Source organism: Carex rostrata, chromosome 18 (assembly GCF_964058835.1).
Source record: "Carex rostrata chromosome 18, lpCarRost1.2, whole genome shotgun sequence".
Taxonomy (NCBI): Eukaryota; Viridiplantae; Streptophyta; class Magnoliopsida; order Poales; family Cyperaceae; genus Carex; species Carex rostrata.
The window spans coordinates 356,146-369,727 of record NC_135935.1 but is presented as its reverse complement, the minus strand read 5'-3'; the positions used below and the strand labels follow the sequence as shown (position 1 = coordinate 369,727).

The 13,582-nt window shown below is 33.6% G+C and overlaps 2 protein-coding genes across 3 annotated transcripts; one reads left to right on the top strand and one right to left on the bottom strand.

The window, feature by feature from the left end:
• The first annotated feature begins 65 nt into the window (after positions 1 to 65).
• Positions 66 to 3,239, top strand: LOC144569291 (putative protein phosphatase 2C 44). Of its 2 annotated transcripts, none has more exons than XM_078319559.1 (5): positions 66 to 449; positions 721 to 972; positions 1,326 to 1,602; positions 2,135 to 2,289; positions 2,744 to 3,239. In XM_078319559.1, the coding sequence occupies exons 1-5, from the start codon at positions 339 to 341 to the stop codon at positions 2,882 to 2,884; spliced, it is 936 nt and encodes a 311-aa protein (XP_078175685.1). In that variant the 5' UTR covers positions 66 to 338; the 3' UTR covers positions 2,885 to 3,239. The 2 variants fall into 2 exon arrangements, with proteins under 2 accessions (XP_078175685.1, XP_078175684.1); XM_078319558.1 differs by having other exon boundaries at positions 148 to 449; positions 2,741 to 3,239.
• Positions 3,240 to 5,861: 2,622 nt separating this feature from the next.
• LOC144569797 (coniferyl alcohol acyltransferase-like) lies at positions 5,862 to 9,466 on the bottom strand. Its single transcript, XM_078320273.1, has 3 exons — positions 9,137 to 9,466; positions 8,421 to 8,624; positions 5,862 to 6,993 (listed from the first exon to the last, which is right to left on the bottom strand). The coding sequence occupies exons 1-3, from the start codon at positions 9,389 to 9,391 to the stop codon at positions 6,049 to 6,051; spliced, it is 1,404 nt and encodes a 467-aa protein (XP_078176399.1). The 5' UTR covers positions 9,392 to 9,466; the 3' UTR covers positions 5,862 to 6,048.
• Between the last annotated feature and the right edge of the window lie 4,116 nt (positions 9,467 to 13,582).

Genomic DNA, 13,582 nt, shown 5'->3' with positions numbered 1-13,582 from the left:
GATATGAAACAGTGTAATTACTTAACCATAGACCATGACACCATGACCATGTCAATAATTTATTTATGTAAAAAGGAGAAGCTTCAGTGGGGACCACAATACGCGGCTTGGGCTGTTGGGCACTACAATCAATCAAAGAAAGTTAAGAAACCAGTCTCACCTAAGATTTGTTAAACAAACAGATCAAACAACTCCACCAAAAGTCCAAAAACGTTCCCAATAATATCCAAAGAAAAACAAACTCTTTGTTTCGATCCCATATTGCTGCCGTATTAGCCGTCAATCGGTGAATTTTACTTAAATTTGTTTTGAGAGATAGTTGTTTGGAGTTTGAATTGATGATTGGAGGTGGTAAGATGGAGAGACAGTCTTTTAGTCCGTGTTGCTCTTCTTCGACTTCGTCAGCTAGTGGTCAGAGGCGACGATCCGATTTCCTTAATATTTTCAAGGTATTTTCAATTATTACGCGCCAAAATACCCTGGTCTTAGTCTTAGATATGCCTCTTGCAGTGATTTGTTTGCTATTTTTATCATTCCAATAAACGAATAACGCCTGTTATCCCTTGAAACCTCTGGAGTCTGGAATAAACACCGCCTTCAATCTTTCAATTTTTTGTCTAAAAAAAGAAACCATACCATATGGCTGCTACTTTATTGAGCTATTTTATAAAACTCTGTTAGGTTTCTAATAGTTGACTTCCATAAAATTTTGATCATCAGGGTGCTGGTTGTCTAAATTCAACCTCGGCGGACAGTGGAAAAGGGAGAAGTAAATTCTCCAGTAATAAAATAAAGCATGGTTTTCACCTGGTCGAGGGTAAATCAGGGCATGACATGGAAGATTATCATGTTGCAGAGTACAAGTGCGAAAATGGACATGAGTTGGGCCTTTTTGCTATTTTTGATGGGCATTTAGGTGATGGTGTGCCGAGTTATCTCAAAGATAATCTCTTCAAAAATATAATAAGCGAGGTAAAGTCAAAGCTGGTACCCACCTTTCAACCCTGTTGGAATTTTTGTAATTTCTATAGAAGCTTGTGTAGCTGGTAAGTTAACAATTTTTGTCATGAGAGGAACTTAGTGATTTTTTCATATCATTTAAATACAATATAATCTAATATAGTACATGCAAATAAGAAAAAACCCATTAATATATACTCACCAATTTGAAAAACCCAATGTGTCCATTTTATTTATGGATTATGATTGGGTCTTTGTACTTCATATAATATATATATTTCACTTAGTAAAGACTTTTTTTAGTAGCATTGGTGCTTCTGCTTTGATGCTTAAAATTTCCATTCTATTTCTGTCTATAATTCCAGCCAATCTTTTGGGAGAACCCAGAGGAAGCGATAAAAAAGGCATACTGCTCAACAAACAAGTACGTTCTAGAGAACTCCAAGGATCTAGGGCCTGGTGGCTCGACAGCTGTCACAGCTATTGTAGTAGATGGGAAGGATTTGTGGATTGCAAATGTTGGTGATTCTAGAGCAGTTGTGTGTGAAAGAGGTGCCGCAAATCAATTAAGTGTTGACCATGAGCCACATACTGAGAGGCAAAGGATTGAAAACCAAGGCGGTTTTGTTACCACATTTCCTGGTTTGTCTGATTTTTCTTATTTATTTTTTCTATAAATTTCTTTTTTGAAATAATTCTAGGTTGGTGGAATGTCATATCAAACTTCTATTGGCTCATAAAAGAGATCTGAGTTTTGTTAGAGATTCTAGCTTGGTGCTGCTTATTAGGAATTACCTTGCCTGAGACAACAATATTTGATTGGACTAAATATAATAGGAATGGACTAAAGATCCAATTCAAAAGAACTTTTTTTTTTCAAACTCTTGTTTTGTTGGTATTGGGAACTAAACAATTATATTTTATTTTTTACTGACCCCAAAATAGAATGGGCTCAGGGTTTAGATATTAAGATGAACTTTGACTAGGAACTCATAATATATTGTTTTCCAGAATAGAATGAGAACTACGTTTAAAAGGAATGAGGAGGCGTAGGCTAATAGACATTCGTATTATGTTAAAATTCTCTTAGCTCACCTGAAAGAATATCCTAGATTGATGCAAAATATACGCAAATATGTTCTCCATTTGTTCTTATTGTTGATGCAAAATTTAGGCGATGTACCCCGTGTAAACGGGCAGCTTGCAGTTGCTAGGGCATTCGGTGATCAAAGCCTCCAAGCACATCTAAGTTCAGAACCTGATATTAGACATGTCCCAGTAAATTCTACTATAGAATTTGTTATTCTTGCAAGTGATGGCTTATGGAAGGTTGGTTATTTATACAGTAGAAACAATGATTTATTTCAGGCAATTTTAGCTTTACATATATTTCAAGCTCTATTATTTTTAGTTTGTATTTCACTGGTAATTTCTATGTTGGTTTATTTTTGTTGGAAAAATAACTGACAATAGCAGGTACCCTGAAAATAGTTCTACTTGCAAAATGCAAAGGGAATAAACTCTCAGAATTGATTTAGTAAAAGACGGCTAGTGAAATTCATCGATGATTACCAATCTTAATAATAATACTTTATTGCTTGAGTGATGAAAAAAACGTGTTTGACGTATTCTCTCAAGATGTAAGAAAAGAGAAGAAAAGAAAAAAAAAAACAAATGAAATGAGGACCGGGGTGTTCTAATGGCTATGTAGTCTTTATCCAAGCAGAAACCAAATTTTTTTGGGGTTGGTCAACGGTGGTCATGTAACCTTTATGTAAAGCAGGTAATGAAAAATGAGGAGGCAGTTAATCTGGTGAAATCAGTGAAGGATCCTCAAGTGGCTGCTAAACGACTGACAACAGAGGCATTGGCACGAAAGAGCAAGGATGATATTTCTTGCATTGTAATCCGGTTCCAGTGTTAAAGGGCTTGATCTGCTATTTTATGGCTTCTTGTTATTATAGAGGGAGGATTGTGCCTCCTGTCGGTAGGGTATATTGTGTGTATATTGTGTGTTTTGTCGTAGTTTGCGTGCTAATTTAGTTTAGTGGTTATTGAGTTTGGGGATTCTATTTGAGTTTTTTCTTGTTTACTTTTGGTACATAAATTGGTACATACATGTCCATACATTTATATGTAGAGGGAGGGAGTGGAGAGGAGAAAGAGAGAAACAGAGAGAAATGTCTTGTGTGATATTCCTGTTTGGATTGTGATGGACACCATGTGAAATGATTGGTTTGGATTCTATATGGTTATTATCCTAGACCACATTTTGAAAATATATTTTTAGAATGGAGACATTCTTCTCTTAAAGGATTTTATTGTTTTTCCTTCGTTTGACCTGACAAAGTTTGGACTTTGGACAGCATCGTTTGATATAAAAAGCTTGTGTTATCTAATCTGGTAGATCCAAATCTTAGTTACAGTAAAAAATCTTGTGTCATCTGGTGGATGGAAATCTAAGTTACCAGTATTTCAACAAGGCAAAAGAAATCACTATTCTCCTCCGCAAGAAGTCTGGCAAATGTTGGTTCCGTTTACTCTCTGTAAGTCTGTAACACTGGTAACTCGTTGCAAGGACAAGCATGAAGCATGATAACTTTGTAGTTGACTAATCTAATAGTGATCCAAATTAGTGCGATCCAGGCCAGGTGTATGACATGATTAACCCAAAAACAGGATGCCTGCTTACTATGGCCAATAGTTGGGATTTCGGACTACTGAGAACTGGATAATATATATATATATATATTTTTGAATAAAATTATAATTCTTCGTTCCATCAACATTCACAGTTTTCCACTTTCGCTTGCTTCTTGTTGAACAAGTGTTCTTAGTATTCACACTTTTTTATTTCTCCGTTCTCAATTTTTGTGCTTTAAATTTGAGCTTTAAATTTATCTATTTCCATAAATCAAATTGAAGAGTTAGTGCTCTTTTCAAAATTCAACTCAACACGATTTGATATCTGAAATTCTCAAATTTAATTATATACATATATTTTTTTATAAAAATCGCTCATGTTTAAAATTAATGTACAATATTAATAATTTGTCCTTGAAGTTTGGGACATAAATTTCACATTGTGATTTGCTTAAATATCAACAATGTAAAAATGAAACATTTTTTTTGAATTATTAAAAGAGAAAAATTGTAAATTGTATTCTGTCATGTAAATTATAAATTGAAATTATAGAATTATCACAATCATGAAGTGAGAGAGAATCTTCAAGTAATTTGTGGAATCTATGAGGACATTTATCATTGAATTTGAAGGCAAAAATACTTTGTTTCAACATAAAAAAAAATATATCTCTCCTCCTTATTAAGTAGCTTAATGTCTAGATTCTATAAGGGTCCTGTTTTTTTTTTTTTTTTTTTTCGGAATAATGCTTAGCCGTTGATTTTCAGATCACACATAGATGAATTTTCCAAATTATGAGCTTCAATACTTAAGTATGCACTGAAGGCGGAATTCGAACCCAGTTGGGTTCTGTTGGTGCCAAAATTCTTACCACTACACTAGAGTTCACATATATTATCTTATAAATAAATATAGTATTTAACTATTTTTCTCTACAAATTTGATTTAAATCATCTCTCCTCCTTATTAAGGAGCTTAATGATTTCTACTACATAATTTGCTCCCGTTGCTGTGCACGAACACGATTACTAGTATATATATTATATATTATGTGCCTTATCATGGGATTAATTCCCCTCTCGGCCTCTCTCTCCCTCTTTTCACGTCACTTAAAAACCTTCTATATTTTTCCTTTTGCCCCAGGTGACACCAGTGTGCTTTCTTTCCAGTTAGATTAAAATGATGTACATGTCATGGTTATTTACAGGTGACATTTAATGGACATATACTGACGGAGTGTCACGTAACGTTTTTTCGGTTTAAACTTTAAACACGATTTAACGCGACGTGTTTTTAGAGAATTTTTTTTTGGATTAAACGTTTTTAGAGAATTTTAACACTAGAAAATTATAAAATATTTAATGTAAAATTCACTATTTGAACAAATATTTTAAAATTAATAAATTGGCTAAATATAACAAGTCACGTCAAAACTATATAATCGTTCCACTTCTAAGCTATATAAAAGTGCATACAAGTTGAAACCTTAAGAAATCATACTCAGATAAACGAATCTGTAACCTATTTCTCAAATATTTTAAGAAATCTTGCTGATAAAATGAATGAATGAATCTTTAAGAATTCTGAAAACTTTTAACTAGAAAATAATGAATTGGAAGATTAAATTGAAGGAGCAACATCGTACAAGCAATACAGTCATACAGAATTGAAAAAAGAATAATACAAACTTAGGGCTGACAGATGGGTTCCACCAGTCAGACCCCTGACACACCAAAGCCACACAGTTCCCTTGTTCTTTTTTCTTATCCCTCTTTTATTTCCTCTCGCCTTCTTCTTTTTCTTCTCCTCACAAATTAACAGCCCCTTCTCTCTCTCCACTCTGCAATGTAGGTCACTTGGTTACTTGACAGTCGCTAGAAATATTATATTTGTATAGTATTGATCCAATTGACTGAAGATTAACGACATCCACAATAAAATTAGGTAAACCTCAAGCCCTTTTGAGCTTCGTTCCATTTCCCTATTTGTGATGTCCAACTAATGTTTTCGACCGACAGGCGACAGCAAAATCAACTTGGCGTGGGGAGAACTACAGTTTCTGTTTACAATTGGAGATTAGTGAGCATGTTGAGTACCTGTTTTATTTTTTCATTTTCAGCCATGAGATCAATTTGGTCAGTTTTTAATTTGTTGATTTTAATATAAAAGAAGAACAATCATGTTCTTCATGCCACCGTTTAAATCGATCAGACACGGATTGATAAAAAAGTTCATGTTACAATAAAGACACGAGAAATCTAACTTGCAAATAATAATATTCACACAATGCACTAATTTACACTCACAAACGATGATTTGTCATTCATGCCAACCCCACCTTTTAAAACATATTATGTAACTTGGAAAGAAACACACAAGAACAAAAACACCAGAGTAACAATTACCAATAAAAAAAAAAAAAAGGAATCACCACATCATTTCACCTACTTCTCCGCACCGAGAAAGTACTCCGTCGTCAGTTGACGGAAGATAGTTGGCTCTTCCTCCATCACTGCGACAATACTAGGCGCTGCATGTGCATAGACAACCCAATCCCCGGTTGGCTGCGGAATCGGCATCAGGTATCCAGCCTTTCCTCCCCAAGGAAAATGGTACGAGCCAAATGTTGCCTTACCCCAACCGAAATCGATATCAGGAAATCCTCTCCCTGATGACACTACACAAGAAACAGACTTATCCTCTTCGTTGCTATCTCCGAGGTATATTGTTGCTGCTGATGGCTCTGGCCGGTGGGCCTCCACCCAATCCAGTAGCCCAAGAAAGTGATTTTCTGTTGCAGCTGGTGATAGCCATTCATACACTTCCTCTGCCACCTCAGTGAGTTTCATGTCGAGCAAGGTTTCCACACGTAAATTCCCATATGGTATAGATAGCACATTGCCAAAGTAACTCTCCATAAACTTTTCACCGTGGACATTTTTCATGCGCGAGCGGCCATCCACGACCATTCCTATTGAGCACGACTTTTCACCCTGATTGGCTGATCTGGCCAAAATTTGCCAGAGATAGGCAGTGAAGCAAACCAATTTGCTACGGCTATTGCCGGCTATTTGTTGGAGCCTGGCAATGTCAGTGGCCGAGACATAATAAATGTGATTGACAGGTTCAGAGAAGGTTATTAGTGGGTTTGGTGGGGGACAAAGTGAAAGAGGGGTAAAAAGTCGGTCAAAAAGGGGATCAAGAGAGTTTGAAGGGAAGAGGGGCCGAGAAGAGAGGAGAGACCGACGAAAGGAAGGCGTGCGGCTAATAGGTTGGCCGAGTGCAGTATCAGCCCAGGCTGACATGAACATGTTAAATGAGTAGGCATCTGCAACACGATGATCAAACATGCATCCGACCACCACGCCACCACACCTCAACTCAGTGACCTGGATTAATAATGGTAAATTGCAAAATAAAAAAAAAATAATGATTACAGTGTTGTTGTTGATGATCAAGCTAAGTGACTAAGAAATATGAATAATGAAAATTTAATACCATGAATTCCATTATTGTCTTATGGTTGGATTTATTCTTGTTTGCACTTATCATTCAAAGATATTCTAATTTGTCTGATTTTCATTCTGTTAAAGTTGAGATTATTTGGATAGATCAAACTCTGTCTCTGCATGAAAGGCAGATACCATTGTGGGGGGGTCCAAATGAGCTACCAAATTTTCATGTTTCTTCAAGTTCAGGGTTTGGTAGCACTTATTTTTTTTAATGTTTCTTTCATGTCCAAACAAATTAATCGAGGGACTCATCAGGTGGCCCTGATTAATTAAGTTCTTGATTTGGTTGAGGGGGTTATTGACTTCTAAGTTGTCACCAACTCTAACATGAATATTCCGACCTGTTTCAGTGAATTACTTGCTTGTTACTATGAAACTGAAAACTGTGCATTCAGCCAAATAACACATTTTGGTTCAAATGCAAGTCAAAATGCTACATGCAATTTTTTTAATGTTTCTTTTATATTGGAAAGGTCAGCTGGACTTAATTTGTATTGCAACCCTTTAATTACATGTAACAAAATTAAGTTAGCCTTGACTCAGTACTAATGAACTTCAACCTCATAACCGAAGTTGAAGTTGTTCAACTAAGTCTAAATGACATAATTAATAATATCCCTAATTAACCTCTCTCTTAAGTTAAGTGCTCACCTATATATATATGTCAAGTTCCTATATTCGTGGATATAGGTAAGGAAAAAGAAAAATTTAAATTTGTTGGCTTCATGTCGAAATTTATTAAACAAAATAATTCTTTAATTAACACACATGAGATTTGTGATATCCTGATAGGTGCATGATTTATAGTAAGTTAAACATATATTGTAGAATTTTGTTTCCTTCACAACTCAATATATATATATATGCACATGCATGCTGCTAGGTTTAGTTGATATTCTCAATTGTTTTAATTTATTGCACCCCTGGGTTGATCATGAATGTGAAACACAAAATAGGAATAGCAATTTTTTTATTTCCAAGCAGAAATGCAGAATATATAATTTTTTCATTATTCAATAAATTTTTGCGGGCCATTTTATATATATTATAATTTTACACACTTCCTACTAGTGTGAATAACGGCCGGCTCAAACCGTTCATGTGTTAGCAAGAGTGGTAAAAGAAATAATGTTAGGAGTTGAAGACTTGAAGTCTCAGTACTAGAAGATTATAATTTTTTTCATATTAATCTGACTGACAAAAGAAATATATATTTTTTCAAAATTACATAAATATAACTGCAAATTATCGGGTAATTAATATGTGATAATTTATGTAGCATCTTTTTAAAAATAATTACAAACCTGAATGCAGACGATGCCATTCTTTTTCTTAGGCACAAGTTTAGCCTCCACGCTATCATCTGGGTCGTACAAATTGAGCTCCCTCAACTCCACGTCAGCATATGCCACTGTCAGATCGACACCTCTGTTGTTGCACAATATTTCTGGCTCACCAGCAGAGTTTGTCGCCACCTCACCAGCTAGAGGGTAATATGTTACCAAGACCTATATACAGTGTGTATATATATATATATATTACCATTAATAGATATATAGCTGCATATCTGTTTAATTATCTATTACTTGTTTGAATTAAGTCTTGATGCTTCCCTGCTTCCTAAATCCTAATATAGTATGCTGTATGCCAATTAAGTCTAAGTTTACATGCATGTACTTTAAATTATATTAATTTGTACGTGTTGTCTTGGTATATCTCGTTTGAAAAGTAAACACCTAGTCTACGTCATTCAACCCCTCCAAATTTTAAAAACCTTAGAAACATGATCAGTTGTCTTTCTCTAATCCAAATCCAACCGAGTCTCAGAAAAACGAACTATATATTGTACATGCACGAACTTCTATCACCTAAATTTCTAAAACCTATATATATTACAATATATTTCACCTTAGCATTTTGTCAATTAAATGTAATTAATGCGCATAACTGTAGGCCATGTTAATTAATTAATACCTAATTTTTGAAGTACATAAATTAAACACTCATGTTGAGATATGACCTTTGCAAGAGCAACTTTGAGGGTTGCAACCATGGCCGGAAAGGTAGTGGGCCCCACAGAAGCAGCATTACTGTCAGAGATTGGTGAAGGTTTTTGGAAGCAGAAGAAAACACCGACGTCAATGGGCGGGAGGAGAAGATCAAAGTTGGACTGAGGTAGCCTGTGCTCCTGCACTGGAAGCATGGCTGCCACAGTCTCAGTCGATTTTAGCATGACATCATATCCCTTTGCCTCTGCCTCTGCCTCTGCCCCCATCTTAGAATTTTGCTTTAATTTGTGTATGTTTTGTATTGTGTGTGTAGGTGATGGTGGTGTTGCCTTTGAGCAAGGTTGAGATCGATGTGTTTGATATAATTAATGTGGAGGTTTATATATATATATATATATATATATATAGGAGGGAGAATTGAAGAGGTCAGGTGAGCAGAAAATTAAATTAAATTATCTTAGATTAGAAATTACTTTCATCTATACACTATTACAGATACAATGTATACATTGATTATTTCCAACTCTCCAGGTTGTTTGGGAACATATATATATATATATATATATTGCATATTTGGCCCTGTAAGTCTCCCACTTTACATCTCATACATGCAATAGATTGTCACAATCAAACTCTTAATTAGGGACGTCAAATTTCGACCCAATTCTTATCCGACTTCTTCAATTAATGATTGAATAGTTCGGGTATAGTCAGAAATTTTTTACCCGTCTTCATTTTATTTGGATACCGATCGATATGATCCGACCTGACCTAGCTATTAATTAATTAAATTTTGATTTTTTGGATTACGTTTGAAAGTCAGCACGAGTAGTAAGTTCAGTAAACGGTATATATATATATAACCACAAAACACGTACTTGGCGGCATCTGCCTAGCTAGTGAAATGTATGGTTGAAATGCACGATTAATTTTTTTGAATTATCCAGCGCAACCATGCAGCAAAATGTTAAAATTGGTTTCACTGTTTTATTTTTTATATTAAAATATTAGAAAAGTTTACGGTTCCAAGTGTTAATTTGAATACTTAAATATAAATTAAGTTATATTTTAATATAAATTTCATCATGACGTTTTGTTTTGTTTTATTAATATATAATAAAAGTTATATTTAATATAAAACTTATTAGATGATACATGTGAATTTGAATTGCCATCCAATTCCGCTGGATTTGCCATCTAATTTCAATATTATATTTGAAATTTGTCAGCAATAGCTGTATACAATCTCATCTCAATTCCACTGTTCGAGCGATCGAGGTCTCATTGAGGACCAGATCTCATTTTTTTATTTATTTAGTTTTTGTAATGTTATTAATAAAAAATTCGGGAATCGATATGTAGATTCAAACTGTGGTAGGCATGGAATGGGGTTTGGTAATTCATGTAGTACGTGTGGCGACCTTCTAGCTCACAGTATTTAAAAGAAAAGAAAAAACATTAACAGAATTTTTTTCAAAATACCATAAAAATATAGATTATTGATTCCTTTTTTTACACAGTACTTGACAAATTTCTTTTCAGTTGTTGTAGTCATAAAACAATGGAGCGTTGTTTCTTCAGTTCGCAATGTCAGAGCTAAAAGAATTAATGGCTCAAATTTATAATTTTTTTAATGACATTAATTACCAGGTTACTGATCGATGTGTATTTTAACTTTTAAATTTAATGGTCAAACCTAAAAGACTGAATCTACTGACGCCAGCCACACATCATGGCCATCAACCATAGATGATAGATGTACACTTATCATTCTGAAATTTTTATTAATATTAAAATAAATAAAAAAATTTCAAATCTACACCTACTTGCCAAAAATGCTGAAGGTGTCCCATCCACAAAATAATTCCACAGATTCAGGTTTCTCTTTCCAAGAAATTATTTTGCGGATCTGGGTTTTCTGTGTTTTTTTTTAGATGTTTTAATTGTTTATTTTTTTAAGATGTAATAATTGTTTTTTTAGATGTTTTGATTTTTTAAAATGTTTTAATTGTTTGATTAGTTATGTGAAGTTTTATTTGATAATTGTTTGAATTTATGAATATGTGGTCAAATGAGAATTAAGACGTACAATATTGAAAATCAAATTTTTTTCAGATGTCAAATAATATATTAATTAGACAACTAATAGTAGATGTTATAAATTAAAATTGAAAAAAGCATAAAAGCAAAAATAAAAACCAAAATTTTCACTGCAAATTAAAATTACAACAATATAAAAATAAATAAATCAACATTGGCGTTTGTTTGAAAAAAGATCCTCTTGCTGCTACTCTTGAGGAAGATGGTCTTGTTTCTGCTTGTCTTGCTGCTTCCTCTACATTACAAGTGTATAAATAAATTAATGAGAATTTGTTCGAGATAGGATAAATAAAATTAGTATATGTAAATAATTAAATCATGCATTACGTGTTGCATTCCTATCAATGATCTCATGATGAGCCTAATATTCGAGTCTCCGACCTTACATTCGGTTTATTTTCATCAGGCAACAAATTTCAAAGTTCTAGAGTATATATATCCTGAAACTTTCTAAGTTTCTTTTTGTTTACTCTAATTTTGAACCTATCGCTAACATCTCTCCTCTGTCTCTCATGCTTGAAGATGTTTTCGACAACATGTTGAGAACACAACGATGCATACATTGATCGATAGACTCATCACATCCGAGATGTGGATCATAGAAGACAAATTTAATCCCCAAATATCTATCTGACATGGCACAAAAAATTTAGCTATTTCTAATGATTTCCAATTGCAACCATCTCATAAAAAAAACTCCATTTTTCTGCACTTTCTTTCTTGACAATTTTGAAAGCCAATGAAAACAATTGTTTTTCGTCATCGTACACACATGCCATCAGCAACCGACCTTGTTATTGTCTCGACATGAAACATGCTTCGATACTAATCATTGGTCTGAGGAACGGTATTTCCCCAATACAATGCCTATATGCCTATGCCGCTACCATGAAATGCCTATCCAATGAACTATCAATTGGACTCGAGGTCACACAATATTGGGTTTTGATTGGTCTGGATAACAAACTACAATTTTAAAAATAATAACTCAACAAATCTTTACAACATAAATTGAAAAAATAAATAATTTGAAATTAAAGAAATAAAAAAACTTACAAAAATCGCCGATTTTCTCTCTTTCTTTTATTTTTCTCTTCTTCTCTTCAAAATGGATTGTGAGAGAAAAGAGAGAAAAACAACACCTATTTATTAAACTCTGGCTCGGAATTGCAAAATAATTTATCGGATTTGTCTTTTCGCAAAATAATTTTCGGAAAAGAGAAATCTAGATCCGGAAAATTATTTTGCGGATTCAAGGGTTGGATCTGGGAAATTATTTTATTGATATGACACTTTCAGAATTTTGACAATCAGACTGTAGATTTAGAAATCTAGAATTTTTTTTTTAATATCAATACAAATTTCGGCTTATCATTGATGAATGATGAGCTCATCGTAACCTTGAAGTCCTATATGTGTTTAAGTGTTAACTATTACTTCCATAATAATATAGATACAAGAGTAATAAAGTTGGCCAATTGGGTCGATGTGATTTCAAAAGACAAAGGAGGCAAATAGACCAATTACCAGATGTTAAATATTTAGGCCGCCTACCCCTTTGTTATATTTTTTAGGGGCACATTAGGTACCAACCACCCTTAATTACTTGTGTAATTGAAGGAAAGAGAAGAGCCCTATAATAATTTAACTTCAAAACTATAACCTTATATAGTGGCCCTTACAAGTAAGAAAGCTGATCCAATGTCTCAAAAACCATTTTTTTTAAAAGTTGTCTCAAAAACCTTTATGTTCCACATATATCTTTAGATACATCTAAGTATGAGAATATTTTATTTATTTTTATATGTTAGAGGTCAAGTAATCCAACTATTTAATATCCACAAGAGTATATGTTACTAGATCAAACATTGATTCTCGAGTTGAAATTTTTGTTGATTATGTTATTGGATAAGCTTATTTTCTACAAAATAAGCTCATTTTATGCATGCTTTTATTTGTTGTTGTAAAAAATGCTTAATATTAAATGATAAAAGAAATTAATTATTGAAGTTGATGCTCTTTAAGAGTTATAATTGCAAAATATCATGGAAGTTCTCACCAAATTCTTAACAGTCTGCTTACATTTCTGTCTCACCAAATCTTACCAGTATATGCTTGCAGTTGGGAACTGAGATCATGTTTCACTGAAGAATGTTGGCTAGGATATTGGCTAGGATATAACTGAAGAATGTTTTCCAACTGCCACCTCTCTCTCCACCCCCCTCAAAGGAAAAAAAAAATGAAAAAATAATAATAATAATTACAAAGTCATGTTTAGCTCAATTTTCCTTTATTTTGATGTGTCGGCTCTCGTTTAAGACGTGGAGAATTAACTTCGAGTCTAGTGAAAAATGTAA